This window comes from Ixodes scapularis, unplaced genomic scaffold (assembly GCF_016920785.2).
Source record: "Ixodes scapularis isolate PalLabHiFi unplaced genomic scaffold, ASM1692078v2 PGA_scaffold1__304_contigs__length_218370807, whole genome shotgun sequence".
In the NCBI taxonomy this organism is placed as follows: domain Eukaryota; kingdom Metazoa; phylum Arthropoda; class Arachnida; order Ixodida; family Ixodidae; genus Ixodes; species Ixodes scapularis.
The window spans coordinates 117,883,491-117,899,390 of record NW_024609846.1 but is presented as its reverse complement, the minus strand read 5'-3'; the positions used below and the strand labels follow the sequence as shown (position 1 = coordinate 117,899,390).

Below are 15,900 nucleotides of genomic sequence, written 5' to 3'. Positions count from 1 at the left end.
ATTTAGGAGCGAAGTGTACTCGTCCTGAAGACCATGGGCTCGTGCAGGGCAACATGTACCAGAAGGCGTTCGAGCGGCTCGGTGCGGCGCTGGCCGTGGACTCAAGCTACGCCCCCGCCGTGCTGGCCGCCGGGAGCATCATGCAGACGTACGGCGACTTCGAGGTCGCCCTGTCCAAGTACCGCGCAATCGCCGCGGCACTGCCGGACAGCCCCGCCCTTTGGAACAACATAGGCATGTGCTTCTTCGGCAAGAAGAAGTACGTCGCTGTAAGTAGTCACCGCATTCGGCGGTAGCTGCTACCATGAGGGCGCCACAGTATTTGGCGTCCCGGTTTTTCAGCAACGCACAGCGATCGGGAAAGAAGATCTTCCCTTGGGGGGGGGGGGGGGGGGGGGGGGGGGGGGGGGTTTCCTGTAACACGTCTGTAAGATCCTGCGCTCGTTGTAGAAAGTAGGACAAATAACAAAAGGACGCGATGACAAATGGAAAAGAAGAGGAAAACCGGAAGCGCGCAGGGGTCCGCGATAGAAGGCGGTAGCGAGCTTATGTGCAAGTAAACATCGGTGAATAAGCATTGCAAGTTGAGAGTAATATAGAATTAAAGGCATGCGCCTTTCCTCCACTTATGTCATCACAGCGTAGATCTACCACGCAGACCCTTCCAGCTCGCGTCCCCCTCATCTCGAGCGCGTCCCCGACGCAACGGCTGAGTTTTGAGGAGTTTCAGCGACGGTGTCACCGCCCTGGCGGCCGGTCGCCGAAAGAGAACGAGGGGGATAGGGTCGCTGGGCGGTCAGGGCGGTGGCTTTGTGTATATGCGTTGGCCGCGAACGTAGGCTTATAAACTTCGGCAACAAGAATATTACGCGGCTCTAGTGTTTCGGTACGAGCAACAGAGGTGACACGATCTGCTACGACCAGCTACGACCACCCGCCGCAGCGATGCAGGCGTCGAAGGAGCGCAACCTGTGTACTACGCAGTCAGCCGCCGTCGCCCGACGCAGATCGTTCGGCATTCAGGGCTTTCCGCCCCGGGTTTCGCTTGTACTTGGAACCGAGTATTATTTCCTGTGCTTGTGTATGTGCTCAGTGGCTGGATATGGACCTCATAGAGCAGTTCTTCAGACTCAACAGCGATTCAAAGTTGACGGCGGAAGGGTTTGCAGCAACGCTTTCGGTTGGTGCACGGCAGCGACGACTACACGGATAAATTTTAAGATTGCTGCTAGCAAGGTGGGCCATAGTCGCTTTATGTTGACACGATTTTGAGTGTAAGTACTCCGTGCAAAGGCGAATCTATCGCGTTTCTAATCCACCTTTGTTTTTGTTGTTTTTAGCACGCACGACCGACTACTAAGCAAATGCTTCTGTACCGATCACGGAGTGAATGTCTTCGGCCTTACATTGCGGAACGCCCAATAAAAAGTCATATTCGTTCAGCGAAAAAACTTCCCTTTCGGGTGACCTTCTGATTGGTAATTTCTCCCGTACTTAAGTTCTTTAATCAACACGATCGATTAACTTTTGCTTCCCTAGTTGGACATTTTTGTGCTACATGCGGCACTAATGCTTGGCACGATGTATGCCACTGGTGGTATTGTGAATTGGTTTACTTCCAAAGCTAACAGTGTGACAGGTGGGACCATTCAATTTGCTAAAAATGTGATGATATGGGAATTTCGTTGCATAACTAGCGTTTCACGTTTAAGATTGATAAGAAACATGCTCATGTGATAATGCATGTCTACAGCATAAGCTTTGCAGATCCAGAATAGATGTGCTATAGGCTACAGCCTCAAGATTTTTAATGGACCAAATTGGTGATTACACGGCAATAAATATTGTGGTGAAAAACTGCCCATTGACTCGGTGAGTTTTGATTGTGACCATTGGTCTGCTGTTGGCAAATTAGATAATGGCACACCTTTTCCCTGACCATCTGGCTTCCAGGGGCATTGCATCTAGATGTGCTTAAATATCTTTATTTCAAGGTTCAGTGGACCCCTCTGCATCATTACAGGAAGGCAGTCTCAAGCCACAACAAACAGCAGTGAATATACAATGCATAATAACAGGCACCAGTGTCCAGGCGTATAGTCCGCAGAAGCCAATTTGAGCCTAAAAATGTTTCTGTTTTGTTTAGATAGTTTGCATTTGGTGTATAATTCGCAGGGCCCGATTTCCGCGCCCAGTGGATAGTCCGCCAAGCTGGTGCGTTGTGTCTTCGTGCTTTTTTTCCTGGGTGGCATTTTCTTCAGAAGTTCTTCGGTGAACGCTATTGAGCCTGAAGAACTGCTTTTGAGGCCCATATCTCGCCACAGATCACACACAAGCACAGAAAATAACACTCGGTGCCAAGTACAAACGAAGCACCTGGGCAGAAAGCCGTGAATGCCAAACGAGCAGCGTCGGGCGACGGCGACTGACTGCGTTGCACCCCTTCGACGCCTGCATCGCTGCGGTGGGTGGTCGTAGCTAGTCGTAGCGAGATGATCTTCACTTCAAGCAAGAAATCTTGTTATACCATAGTCAAGATATATGTGCAAGTGTTCGACAACGTGGGCTCTCTCACGTTGGTGCAGTTGTCATCAAGAAAGGTGCATATCAACAATGTTGCGTGTTTGAGGCTGAAACTATGACGCATACTTATCTAAACCTAAATTTATCGGTCTGCGGCTACAAACATTTTCGTTGACTTTGCTTAGATGATGTAACCATTCAGGCCTCGCATTAAATGGTGTTGCGACTCTTTGGTTCTGTATGAAAACCTGTTTTTGCCCTAATAAAAGACATTTTCAAAAGGATGTGTCTTCTGCTGATACATATCTTCCCATTTACAATGCAGAGGCAAACAGAAAATCAACTGCATACATCTACCACTTAGCATAAGCACCTTTGGCATTCATTCTTGAGCACACTCAAATATCAGCTTAGTTTGGTCTTGTTTTAGAAGCTTTGCCCTGTTCTGTAAACAGTTAAAAAAGCTTTACCTTCGTTCTCCTTCTCGCATTTAATACAGACTTCTTTGTCAGCAGATATCACCGTGGCACATACAGCTCGAATGACCGATGAGACTATTGCTATTACAATAAAGCTTTCCACAAGAGCCAAAACGAGGCTTGTAGGGGTGCACAAGCACATAGAAATGAGATTGGCGGTTCCGGGGCTTGTTTACATTACGCGTAAAAACAGGACGATCGGCGACCAGCTGATCGCAAGATAACACCAACGATACCGATGTTTCGATACACAGAACGCAGGATAAAGACCTCAATCGTCCCTTGTATGCTGCAGTTGTCATAATTTCTATCCAACCGCTTTTTAGCACAATTAACTAGAACAACCGAAGAGTTCGCGACACCTTTTAATGCGAGGCCTGAATGGTTACATCATCTAAGCAACGTCAACGAAAATGTTTGTAGCCGCAGACTGATAAGTTTAGTCTGAGATAAATTACGCGTCATAGTTTCAACGCGCGAACATTGTTGATATGTAAGTACCTTTCTTTGGACCCGCGTACATTCGGTTCAACTTGACAGCTGCACCAGAAGTGAGAGCTCACGTCGAACACTTGCACACATATCTTGACTCTGGCAAGATTTCTTGCCTTCAACTGGCTTGAAGACTTCATCTGTAGCATCACGGTAGGTCTTGGTTGAAACGATGATCGTCTCGCACACGGCAACAAACAGAGAACGACACGCTTTGCTTTATTGATACGCTACCGGTCTACGGGCGTCGCAAATCTATCCCCCTCTTGTCCGCCATGTTGGATCGATCGGAGCGCCCCCTATATTCGCTGAAACTCCTCATTAGACGTCACACCACGAGCCAACACTATGCACCGGGAAACTGAGGGAGAGGAGGAGACGAGAGCGCTGGGGGATGTGAGAATGCCGAGCTCTGGTTGGAATGATTATACTCCGTTCACCCTTAAAGACCAACGACCAGTTCGCGCTTTCCTTTTTTCCCCCGCTCCCTCCTCTCCCCCCGTTCAACCCTGTCCACCGTTGCCTGTTTCCTCCTCCCCCATGATGAGGACGATCTTCTGCCTTGCAGAATCTCGAGTCTGGTCGTCGGCCTTTAAGCTGAGACTGCAGCCAATGCCACAAGCACGAGGACTCGAAGTCGCTGCTTTGAAGCGTTGTTCCGCAGAACGAGCACTCGCGCTAGAAATGCACGTCTCAAAGCCAGGAGCTTGGGCAAGCTCGCGCTTGTATAGCATTCGCTGCAGTCTCAACTTAAAGGTGAACGGAGTATTGTAAGTAGACCTATAGACCTTTCCAGCGGCAGTCTCGAACGAAGCGATTTACAGCGCGTGTCCCTGGTTTTGAGAGGATACGTCAGTGTTGCCCGACTGCGCTGAGCTGTGGAGTTTCTCGTCAGTAGGCTGTGGCAGCCTGCGTAGGAGCAATTCCGGACGCTGGTGGCGGCTGAATTGCCGCGTTTTCTTTTTTATCTTGTGTTCTGTGGCGAGCATAATTTATAGAGGTCTCTAAGAAAGCAGTGCTCTATTTTCGGGAACAAAAACAAAGAAATGAAAGCTGTTTTGGTGAGTTTGTGCGCGACAGAAAAAATGCAACTGGAATGTTTGTTTCATTTTATGTTCATTGTTTTACGGCACCGTAAACTCAGCCGTGTTAATCTATAAAGGTCAAAATATTTGACCACACAGGATATCCGTACTGCATGGATATTCCCCGCCCACAACATAAAATTCAATGAGTCTCATCAATCGAACAAAAAATATATTGTACGTACCCCTCGGTGCCGCGTTAACACAGCATGTCCAATATACAGTGTCGACGATAGTCGCTTCACGACTATCGGACGGAATCCGGCGTGTTTTGGGGAACATGTAGAAGAGAGCTCCTTTTTTGCACAGCTTCATAGCAAATGAACGAACGTGCTTATTATGTCGCCCCTCCCCGGACCCGACCCTATCAGCTAGTTTTTCCGAAGAACCGGAACACAGCCTGGAAGGCTTTTTGGAGATTATCTCGACGGAAATAATCCTCCAAGCACGTCGAACTGCCTGCGTCGCGGGCTGCTTGACGTCCGCTCTCTTCATTCGTTCCCTGCGAAGGCCAAGCGGGCTACGAGCCCTGGTATTCCCTGGTTCTCACAGTGGAAGATAACATACAAAGGGTAAGCATCCTAAACAGGCGAATAAAATAAAAACTTCCAAGAAAAGCCGGCGAACTCCGAATGCAAAATGCAGGTGGGGAGTCACGCTGACCGGGTTTCTACAGCTCAGGCGGGTGCCAGAAATTTCTGGCTGATAGGGGTCGCTCGATTCGCAAAATGGCGGCGTCCAGAGCAATCTTTTTGCAAAGGTCTATAGACCCTTTCTCGCTCAATCAAAAGAGCGAATATCCAGTATAAGTCGTACGTACTATAGACGGTGACAGATCAAGAACGACGTGGAAGCTCCTCCCACCTCTTTGCACTTTTGTAAAGCGAACGCTAGAGAGGAGGAGACCTCCTCTCCACCGTTCGCTCCGCTGAAGTGGAAAGGGGTGGATGGAGCTTCCACTTTGTTCTTGACCTGTCACCTATAAATAGCTTGGAACATTTCTCAATACGAAATAATACGTGAGTTAAGGTGTTTTTCTTTCGAATTCATTGCCGTAGAAACGGTGCTAAAACGGCTTCGTACGTGTATTTATGTGCACTGTCGGACACTGTTAGCGCGAACAAGAGTTCAGCGCTTTTCAGCATGAGGGATATACGTGCCACACGAACGAAGGACATCTGGAAACCAAGAGAAACGGCAAGAACTACGCAGTAACACTGGATCAGTAACTACCCGTGCATGTACAAGCAAAAGAAATTGAAGGCCACGTAATACATACCGACTTTAAGTAAGTAAGTACTGCTTTATTGTTTCTGCTGATGACGAAGATGCTTGTCCTACGTTCAAAACATCACCCGCGCGCTCGAAATCTTTGACAACAAGTGCCCGATAATAGCTGCCCGGTAGAAAAAACAATCCAAAAAGACACCCTTCATAGCCCACGTACTTTATTCTTTACGTTTTGAAGGTTTTTATCCGCTCATAAAGATGCACGACGGGGTCACTTTTATGTAGTAAGAGGACAGGCATATTAGCAATGTATAAGCACCAACGGAATGCTGACGAACCTTGAACACACTCTACGTTCTTTTCTATTGTTCTTTTGCTTTGAATCGTCCCTTGTTTTTACACACCTGCTGTGGAACAAATGTTTGGGACTCAAATGTAGCGAAGTTAAACATCGTTCACTGATGAAGAAAAATACGCTATATAAAGCAGTTACACTTGTACAGTGTTAATCAAGGTACACACTATTCGGTAGGAGCCAAATAACCAGTGTTCCATGTTATTCACCGGCGAAGAGACAAAACGCAAGCGCGTTTTCCCATGAGAATGCACAGGAGCACCGCAAAAGTAGACTGGTTGCTGTCTGCTTCAGTTTGCGTCACGAAGTTGCATAGACACTATAGCGCCTTAAACCTGTAGCGTACATTATTATAAGTTTATGAGGCCACCTTAACACCGCTTCTTGAAGTGTAGACGAAACTTTTAACCACCAATTCTCCAGTGAACGCCAAAAGAGCGAAGTAGTGCGAGGTCTGTTAAAATGTTTTCAGTACTCTTGTAAACCAACTTCCCTCCTTCAAGGTGTAATATTGTACAGCTAAAGGCCCTCGTTAAATCTCCAACTCTGTTGTCCGTGTAGCATTTATGCTTTCTAACACTGGTAGCATAAGCAAGCTCAACGGACGGTGCGACCGGAAGTCGCTTGGAACGCAAGCTGAAGTTCATGTTTACAAACAGCAATAGGGGCTATAAAGCTGGCTGCCTTTGTCTCCGCTGCACTCGTAGAACGTGTTCCAGCACGACAGTCAAACTCTGGACGCCGGCGTTCCGCGTTCTAACGCGTTCGACGAGTGGAGTGAAGACAAAGGCTGTTAGCTTTAGGTCTATCCACTAATCATTCCAACCGAAACTTGGCGTTCTGACGTCATCGCGCGCTCTCGACTCCAACCTTCCCTCGGTTTTTCGGCGCATACTCCGTTCACGCCTAAGCTTAGAGTACGGCAGGAGTTGCGTGCTCTCCGGACTAGAGTGCCTTCATGAAGGCACCCTATACTCCGGACCTATTAACCGACTGCCCTTTGTCACCTGAACCCGCTTTTTGCGCGCGGGTATGGGCAACAGCGTGATCAAGTGGCTAAAGACAGACATATGACAGCATCACCCGTCTGCCGCTTCGCCGCGTGTTTGTCGCAGTGGCGGAGGCAGGGGAAGGCTTATGGTGCTTCAGCATCCCCCCTCCTCCGCACCCTAACTCATAGACATCCAAGTTACCTCAGCCCCCCCCCCCCCCCCCCCCCGAAACAAATGCTTGGATACGCCACAGGCTTTGCCACTTATGATCCGCCCCTTCACTCTTAAGTTGGCAGTGTGGTGGATGCTATGCATGCGCGATGAACCATATATATGTCAACTTCTGCCACGTAATTACGCTGTCGCCCGTATACCCACGCGCAGGGAGCGGGGTCAGGTGGTGGAAGGAAGGCGGGTGGTCGGTCCGGCAAACGCATAGCTTCCAAAGCGCGCTTAAGTGTGAATGGAGTAGGATGAAAAACGGAGGTCTTGTCTTCCGTTATATTTACTCTGCACAAAGTTGAAGGTCTGAAACCCTCGTGACAAAAGAAGAAAAAGGAGGGTATGATGATATAGGAATTGAGAAAGCAGGACATGGGCAACGTTGAAAGCGCCAAGTGCACTTTATTCTTTCTTTTCCTTTATTTGTTTTCCCCCGGGCAGAGCCCGAAAGAAGGGCCGGTGCAAAAGGTTAAAAAAAGCCTGACGTGGCACCGGTGCCTTACAGTCCATACATAAAAATTAACATGGAAATGCATTCCAAAAACTTTTACAGAACTGAGACACAGATGCCTAAAACAAATGCAACAATAAAAGCCATGCACATAAGGATAAAAATGCGCACTGGATGCAAAAAAAAACACGACAATACAGATTATAATTAACATTAAAAGAAAAAAAAAGTCATCTAAGGAACACACAAATACCAAACCTCATTATCGCTCACTGTACGGAAACTGAACAGTATATGCCCAACAAAATATAACAAGGCGAGTCATGCACATCAAATAAAACAAGGATGAACTTTGAAAAAGGAAAGTACAATAGAATGCTTTATTGTAATTAGGAAGCTTACACAATTATGATATCGCTGCCTACCAGCAGTGCGCTACATACTTCGCTCGAAGAATAGATTTGCATCAAAACGCACAGTGTGCTTCGTTCGACCTTTGAGTAAGTTCATTCTTTGAATCTTGCGCAGTAGGAAGAAGCGCACCCTCCGCACGCTTTCACTCGTAATTTTTTTTTCTTTCTCATCGGGCTTTAAATTGTTGTCACTTAAGTTCCCTTCAACCATCTATTCCTTTTTTGATACTCTATAATTACGTTTATCAAACCGACCAGATGTATTACTTGAAATTACTCGATGCAAAACAACGGAGATGCGCTTTTCGTAACTCGCAACTGAAGCCATCATTAAAAAGATATATACAGTCCTGGAAAATTACCTATGTAGCGCGTAACGTAACTGAGGTAGTGCTTTTCCATTTCAGCTGAAGATTTTACATGGCTGAAAGTCTAACTAGCTTGAAATCCTCTTTAACATCTTTCGTTTTTTTTAATATGTTGTTATTACTTGAGCCTATTTAGTTGCTTGAAAATTGCCGCTTATCATAATGCTTAAGCGACAGTATTCAGCCGGTTGAAGCAGACGTCACCATCTAGCATATGTCCATTGCGTCATATGGTTTTCTCCAAAGCACACTGCCGTCGTAAGCATAGCTTGCACTGACGTCGCTTGGTCAAAAAAAAAAAGAGGGAAATAGCGCGTAGAAGAGTAGCTACCGCTGCGTCAACGAGACGTTTGGGGCCACCTGAAAGAGGGGCGGACTGACGTCACGTGCAAGCCATGTATACGGCTTAGCATGGCCCACATTCTTCCGGAGCGAAAGCTCGTTCAGTCCTTTGTGTCTTTTGTACATTTCTATGGAAAGGTTAATTTATAAAAGTCAGTTTATAAAAGTCAATCTTGACTTCTATAAATCTTGGAAAACAAAATATGTAGCTATATTTATTCGCATTTCCAACGCCCTATAAATGGCGGGGCGGTAGTCACAAGACGGCGGAAGAGACGGGAATATACCCTCCAGGATTCCATGTGCGCTTGCTTGCTGACGCTGGTCAATTCCTAAAATTAATTTATTTGGCTAGAAATAAGAAGCGGACAGGGCAGCAGCATATCACAGTTGCCGGAGATGTTGACGTGGCATGATGCACGAACGCGCCAACCAGAACCTTGCGTTAAAAGCAGCACCAAGGCCGACAATCACTGCCACCGTTTGCGCCGCCGTCCCCGCTCCTCTGGTTTTTCGTTCATGCTCGAGAAAGCGAGCGACGGTCTGGGGTTGCGAATACTTATAAATTTCTTATTAAATGCTCTTGTCTAAGAGGTATACGTGGGGATTCCCATAGGAAGCTATTCAAATCAATCTGATAAGGTATGAGAAGCCATCAAAAGGTTGTGTCACTGACAACTCAACTATATACACTTTTATTTTCCCTCGGCTCTATCCGTCCTCAGATGTCACCATGTAGGACTGAGCTTAAAAATGAAATAGGCAAAAAATCACGCCAAGTTTTACCTTAAACCCCTTTTGTGTTTTTTTTTTATCAGACTTGACTTTTTCTTTGACGAAAATTCACAATCTATAGACCATCCCACTGTTTACAGAAAGTGAGAGTTCATCGTACGATGAAAACAGTCCAGCGGCACGAGCATTAATACCTCTCAAGGAGATCCTTTTGAGAACGAGTATTCACAGCGTTTTGAGTGCCCCCGCTCGTATTAAGCTACATCATCATCATCAGCAACAGTGTATTCTATATGCTTACAAACAGCTAATCTTCTTTGACTATGATGCACAGACAACGCATTTCGAAATGTCGATGCTCGTTCAATGATGTCTTTATACAATGTTCCATCCGGGTCACGAAACTAGCTAAAATTTTCTAAACACTATGCACCACCCTATTCTGACTTTCCAAGCGGCATGATGCAGGCCATCAGCTGCCTGAAAAGAGCCAACTACCTGTCCCCCCTGGACTGGGAGATCCTGCACAATCTGGGCATGGTCCACCTCACCATGCAGCAGTACGCGTCAGCCTTCCACTTCTTCAGCGCCGCCGTTAATTTCAACGCCAGGAACGGACAGCTCTTCATGTTGCTTGCCAGTGAGCTGAACCTCCCTTTTTCCTGTCTAACGTGTGTCGAGTGCACTCATAGAAGACGTTTGCGGAGTATCATCAGTATTTCAAACGCGCTCCCTGTTTACTCCATATTCTACTGCATAGTTTCAACAATAGTGCTTTACCTACAAAAGAAATGGCGGCGATCTCCTGGGTATTTACGTTAACTGTCTCGTGCTTCTCAAACATCAAATAGGACTTTGTAGTCCACAGTAGCTAGCATCGCATTTCCGCAGCGCTAATTTGGCTTCGCATTTCATAAAATCTCCCGACAGAAGCGCTACAGCAACATAATAAAACATATAAGGCTAGAAGTAATTTCTAAGATTGTTTTGATCGATGTTCGGGGGGCGACACAGCTGAAACAAACACGCAATCGGCATTTCTGTTTAACTTTCTAAGTGGGAAAGGTTGCATCAAAACTACTAGTGTTGTGGAATATGCTTATATGAGGAATCAACCCATAATCTGTAAAATTATGTTGAAGATTAATCTGCTTTAGTGCACTACAGAACGGCATAACGTCGCGTTCGCGTTAACTGTCCTGCGCAGTACTTTCGCGCGCCCCGCTGGCGCCGAAGATAATTCTTGCTTTTTTCAGGAGGTATATGGAAGCCAATATCGTACGTCTTATCTTTGTAGTTGCACTCCGGAACCTGCAAGACCCTGAGAATGCGAAGAGGGCATACCAAAAGGCCATGCTGTTGGACGAGTGAGTTTAAACTTGTCTTTTCTCGTGGGCCCTCTTACTGACGCCTCCCGTCATTTTCGCTGGGTAGTCTGGTTGACTCTGCTCTGCCTAGAGTCTTTTTTCGCAGCCCAGTTTAGTTTTCACCTTATTTTTTCACGTACATTCAAAACAATAATTTTGTTGATATGTATACACTAAGGCCTAGGAGTAAATAAAAAGAATGAGAACATATAAGCAAGGCATGTGACAGATTACCATCGAGGATGCACTGCTGAAAGTTCTGCTACGTTTGATTGTTCCGATGTTTTAATAGTGAGTTTTAGCATTACGCGCATACGAGCAAACGCAAGCGATATGCGTTTGCGTTAGCTTTGCGTGTTCACGCTGCGCATGCGCGAAATCGCCATGCGCCAATCTAAGGCCGCGGTTTCGGGCTCCGCGCACGCGCAGTGTGGAACACGCAACGGTAACGCAAACGCACAGTGCTTGCGTTCACTCGTATACGCAATGCTAAAACTGACTATTCACTGATTCGAGTCGCAATATACGCTCTAAAAACCTGAGTTCACTTTCGAACAGAACCTAAAGGCAGTCAATCACGGCGAACAATATGATAATCCCGGCGAACGACGAAACCCAGAATACGATTAGAACTCCTCCCCCCCCCCCCCTCTTTCCGCCCCCCCCTCCCCCCCCCCCCCCCCCAAAAAAAAAAAAATCGATATGCGAATGATTGTGACGTTTCACTTATCCATACCCCCTGCGCCCATCGCACTTTTAGATCTAATCATATTAGTAGCTTTGTCATTCGCTGGGGTTCTTATGTTCTTCGCCGTGATTGGGTATTTCTTTGTTTTGCGGGAAAGTCAACGCGCAGTCTTTTTACACTGTACAGTTTTTGCTTTTCTTGCTAATAGAGAGTACAGGTGTACAGGGTCCGCAAATTCAACTGGTGTAAGATAAAATCATTCCAGAAGATGCAACGCAGAAGTTTAGGTGCGTGCACCAAATCCTCAGAAAATTCTTACTTTTTGAATATGAAGGGCGGGACCCAGAAGTAACCGGAATTATTTTCTGGAAGTTGAATTCCTTGAATTACCAGTTTCCTCCGCTAGCTGTGTTTTCTATAGGGGCCCGTATGCATCCGTGCAGCAGTCGGCGTTCTTGTGAGACACTGCGTTCAGCCTTTGTGGATTGTTTTCTGAGACTCTTTCAACGCGTTTGCCTATTTTGTGTTGACTAATTTATACAAACAACGCGCGTTAGTGAAGTTTTATTTCCCTGAGACGGCTTACAAGGAAACTTTTTTTCGTAAAAAAACAAGTTTACGAATGGTTTTTCTGTTTTAAACAAGGCGAAATGTCCATTGGCAATCAACCTCGTTCCGGGCCTCCTTCGACCATCCGAACTGAAGGGATTGTGGCAATACTTCGTCATCCATCTTCGATAACTGCCGTCGGACGATTGATGAACTTGAGGAGTTGACTGGAGTGATTAGAGTTTCCGACAGCGAATTTCATTACAAGATTTGCACATGAAACTAGTTACAGCAAAATTCCTGCCTCGCTTCGTTAGATTGGTGCGTCCATCATGACAGCGCGCCTGCCTGGCACCGCGCTGAGTGTTCGGCGGACCTTAAAGGCCTGTTCACACATACAGCGGAGCGCTAAGTTAGCGCTATGTGAGCGCTCCAAGGAGCGCTCATGTGGCGCTTTCAGCGCGTGACTTCGTTCTAATATAGCGCGTGGTTAGCGCTTTAGTAGCGCCTGTTAGCGCTCCAGTAGCGCCTTGTTAGCGCTCCTGTAGCGTCTTGTTAGCGCTCCAGTAGCGCCTTGTTAGCGCTCCCGTAGCGCCTTGTTAGCGCTTCAGTAGCGCCGTGTTAGCGTTTCTTGTAGCGCGGTGGTGCAGATTAGCAGGTGCACTGCGGTTTCGGTTCCTGTGGTTGGGTGTGCATCAGCAGCACCATGGTGGACATGTGGGATGCTGAAATAGAAATGCGACAAACGCTCTTACATACGCGATTAGTGCATATCTGTGTGGACGGCCTAACGCCGAGAAGAGCCTTCTGGGTGCGCAAAATCTTTCGCCACCGAGATACCGACGGGTACCCGGCGAACCTAGGGTGCCTTCATGTGCGCTTTGCTTAGGGTGGTGGCATCTCGCCATTTTGTCACACACGTTTGTTTTTATTTTTTGTTCAGAAGCGCGTGAAAGAGCGTGTTTCTGCACGCGCTTGTGGCGCTGACTGTGCTATGGCGACATTTTGTTTTCGTCGATTTCTTTATATTTTTCCCGTGAGCGCGTGCTGTCGGCATCTGGTACTACAAAGGGTGGCATCACCCTAAACAGAAAGACATTGAGGCACCCTAGGCGAACCTTGTTTCTAGGCTGAGGGACCGAGACACAGAGCTCTTTCGAAGGCGATTATTTTTACCTGTGTGTCCTTGAAACCAGCGTCACACATATCGAATTGAAAGCTATGAGGTCGTACCCAATCAATAGGTCGCTCAGAGTCCATAACTTTGGGTCGCCTGCCCGACCCTCTGCTTAGAGACCGGCTCTTTTACTTCCTCTTCTTTCAATGCCAAAGGAAAAACGACAACCAAGGAATCGCCGTGCACGCGCTATTCCGCAGCAGCAAGCACGTCACAAGGAGCGTGAGAGCGCTAACAGAGCGCTACAGAAGCGCTTCTGAAGCGCTAACAGAGCGCTACATCACGCGCCAGGAAGCGCCACGTTAGCGCTCTTTCGAGCGCTCACGTAGCGCTAACTTAGCGCTCCGCTGTATGTGTGAACCGGCCTTTACGCCCACCCATTCAGCAGATCTCGTCCCGTGTGACCTTTTTGTTTCCCGGATGAAAAACAAAATTCTAAAAGATAAACGGTTTGCTTATGTGGAAGAGGTAAAATAAGAAATGGCAGGAGCACTGAAGGGCTTCAACATCGGCGCGTTGAAAGACTGTTTTGAGCTTCGGAAGAAACATCTCAACATCTGCATTGCACCAGGCGGAGAGTAATTTGAAGGCTACTGAAATTTGAACGTGTCAAAAATAAATCCACGATTTGATGTAAACAAATTCAGGTTGCTTTTGGGTCCATCCTCTTATATTATTTTAGCGTCCAAAAACACAAGCATTCTGTGCCCCTTACCCTCCCCCCCCCCCCCCCCAAACAGACACGCACAGAAGTGACTTCTTGGAACTTTTTGGGGGGGCATACTTTACGTGTTCGTTTGTGTCGACTTGAGATAGGAGTGCAATGCTACGCAAAAAAGCGAAGTTGATGGTTTAGCGAGGTTCCTCTGCTGCGTCATTCAACATGTTGAACTTTTTCTCTTTTTTTTACTATAATAATGTTTACTAGATATTTTTTTAACAATAAAGATAATTTGTAGTAAAGTATTTCATCGAGGTTTCAAGCAGCGGTGTTGTAGGGGGTATCTTTGTGAGAATTTCTTGCGGGGCGTCTGAGTGCTTCGCGACAAACAGGCCCACATATTACGTCTCGCGTAAGCAACACAAATTTATCAGCTTCTGTACAGGTAAATGACTCTACGAAAAATCACAATAGATAAGTTGACGAGTCATGGTAATCACGTAACTCAGCAAAATATATATTTTTAATTGTAAACTTTAAAGTAGGTAATCAGGTATACACTTGAATTTAAAGTAACTCTACTTTGAAATAATTTTCTTTCTTTGGGTGTATATTTAACGAACTTGTTTTATATAACTTCTTAGCCAACGAGAAAGGTTTAATGGGAGTTCGAGTCGGTTTCAGTTGACCAGCCCGTAACGACCACCCATAGTAATCGGCCAATGGCTGTTGGTAGGCAAAATAAATAAATAAATAAATACCTGCAGACAAGCGACCCAATAAAACGCTACTATCGCGTCGATTGTTTCATTGAACTTCGTCGTACTTTTTTAGTGACCCCGTGATCTGCCTGAATTACGCGGTCCTGGCGCACGACACTGGCGACCACAAAACGGTGGCTAAACTGCTGGAAGAATTCGAAGACCGCTGTCTCAAGGTACAACGGACTCCCGGCAGAGAAGTGGACCCGGCTGTGAGCCAGTTTCTTTAACCTTGTGTCTATCCAGCCACCAACAGCTTAAGAAAAACAGGGCGGGGCTTATGACGCCTCTTGCTTCGTGATTGGTTCCTTCGGTGTTCTTATTCACGCATACTGCAATCTCATTGGTTACGGAGAGACGAAAATTCGATGCTTGCAACTCGCGATGCACTGAGTAAATCTTATAATAGCATACGCAAAAAGAATGGCGAAGTCGCCAATGCGCATGCGCCAAGCATAAACCGTTTTTTTGTTTTTTTTAGCTTATGATTTTAACGTTATTTCTTAGCGTACGCTTTGCCCTTCAAAAACCGCCACAGCGGAGGCTGCTTCGACGAATATATCGAATAATGATTGCACGCACCAATGCTTTTCACTTTGACATACTCAGATTAGAACTTCGATTGGTTATTCGTTACGTGAAATATTTACGTTAGTGAAGGAACATACTTGTAACCTTCGGAACTTCCGAGACGGTCATTCTGTAGATAAATGGCTTTGAACTGTCGAGTTTATAAGGCGGAATCGCCTTATATTAAGAACAGAATCGTGATTCCTCTCTCGTGATTGATGCATCTGAATTGCCGTTTTTCTGCGTATCTGGAAACTGCATGCGGTGCTTGTTGCTTGTAACAAGATATCCCTAGGAAGATGCTAGTATTGCTGCCATCCTATTTTAGGGGGCTCACCAGCAGTCTAGGGTTGCTCCGGTAAAACGCTTAGGGTTTTAGCCCTGAGACGATCCATATTTCACCCTTGTGGGTGTGTTTCTTTTTTTTTTTTTGTGTCTTT

The 15,900-nt window shown here is 46.5% G+C and overlaps 1 protein-coding gene across 1 annotated transcript in view; it reads left to right on the top strand.

The window, feature by feature from the left end:
* Positions 1–15,120, top strand: part of LOC8038865 (Bardet-Biedl syndrome 4 protein homolog) — a 37,437-nt gene extending 22,317 nt beyond the window's left edge. Inside the window, exons 7-10 of the mRNA XM_042290301.1 lie at positions 48–269; positions 10,156–10,327; positions 10,985–11,054; positions 14,964–15,120. Of these exons, the coding sequence (XP_042146235.1) occupies positions 48–269; positions 10,156–10,327; positions 10,985–11,054; positions 14,964–15,120 (621 nt within the window). The remainder of the gene's footprint in view (positions 1–47; positions 270–10,155; positions 10,328–10,984; positions 11,055–14,963) is intronic.
* The last annotated feature ends 780 nt before the right edge of the window (positions 15,121–15,900 follow it).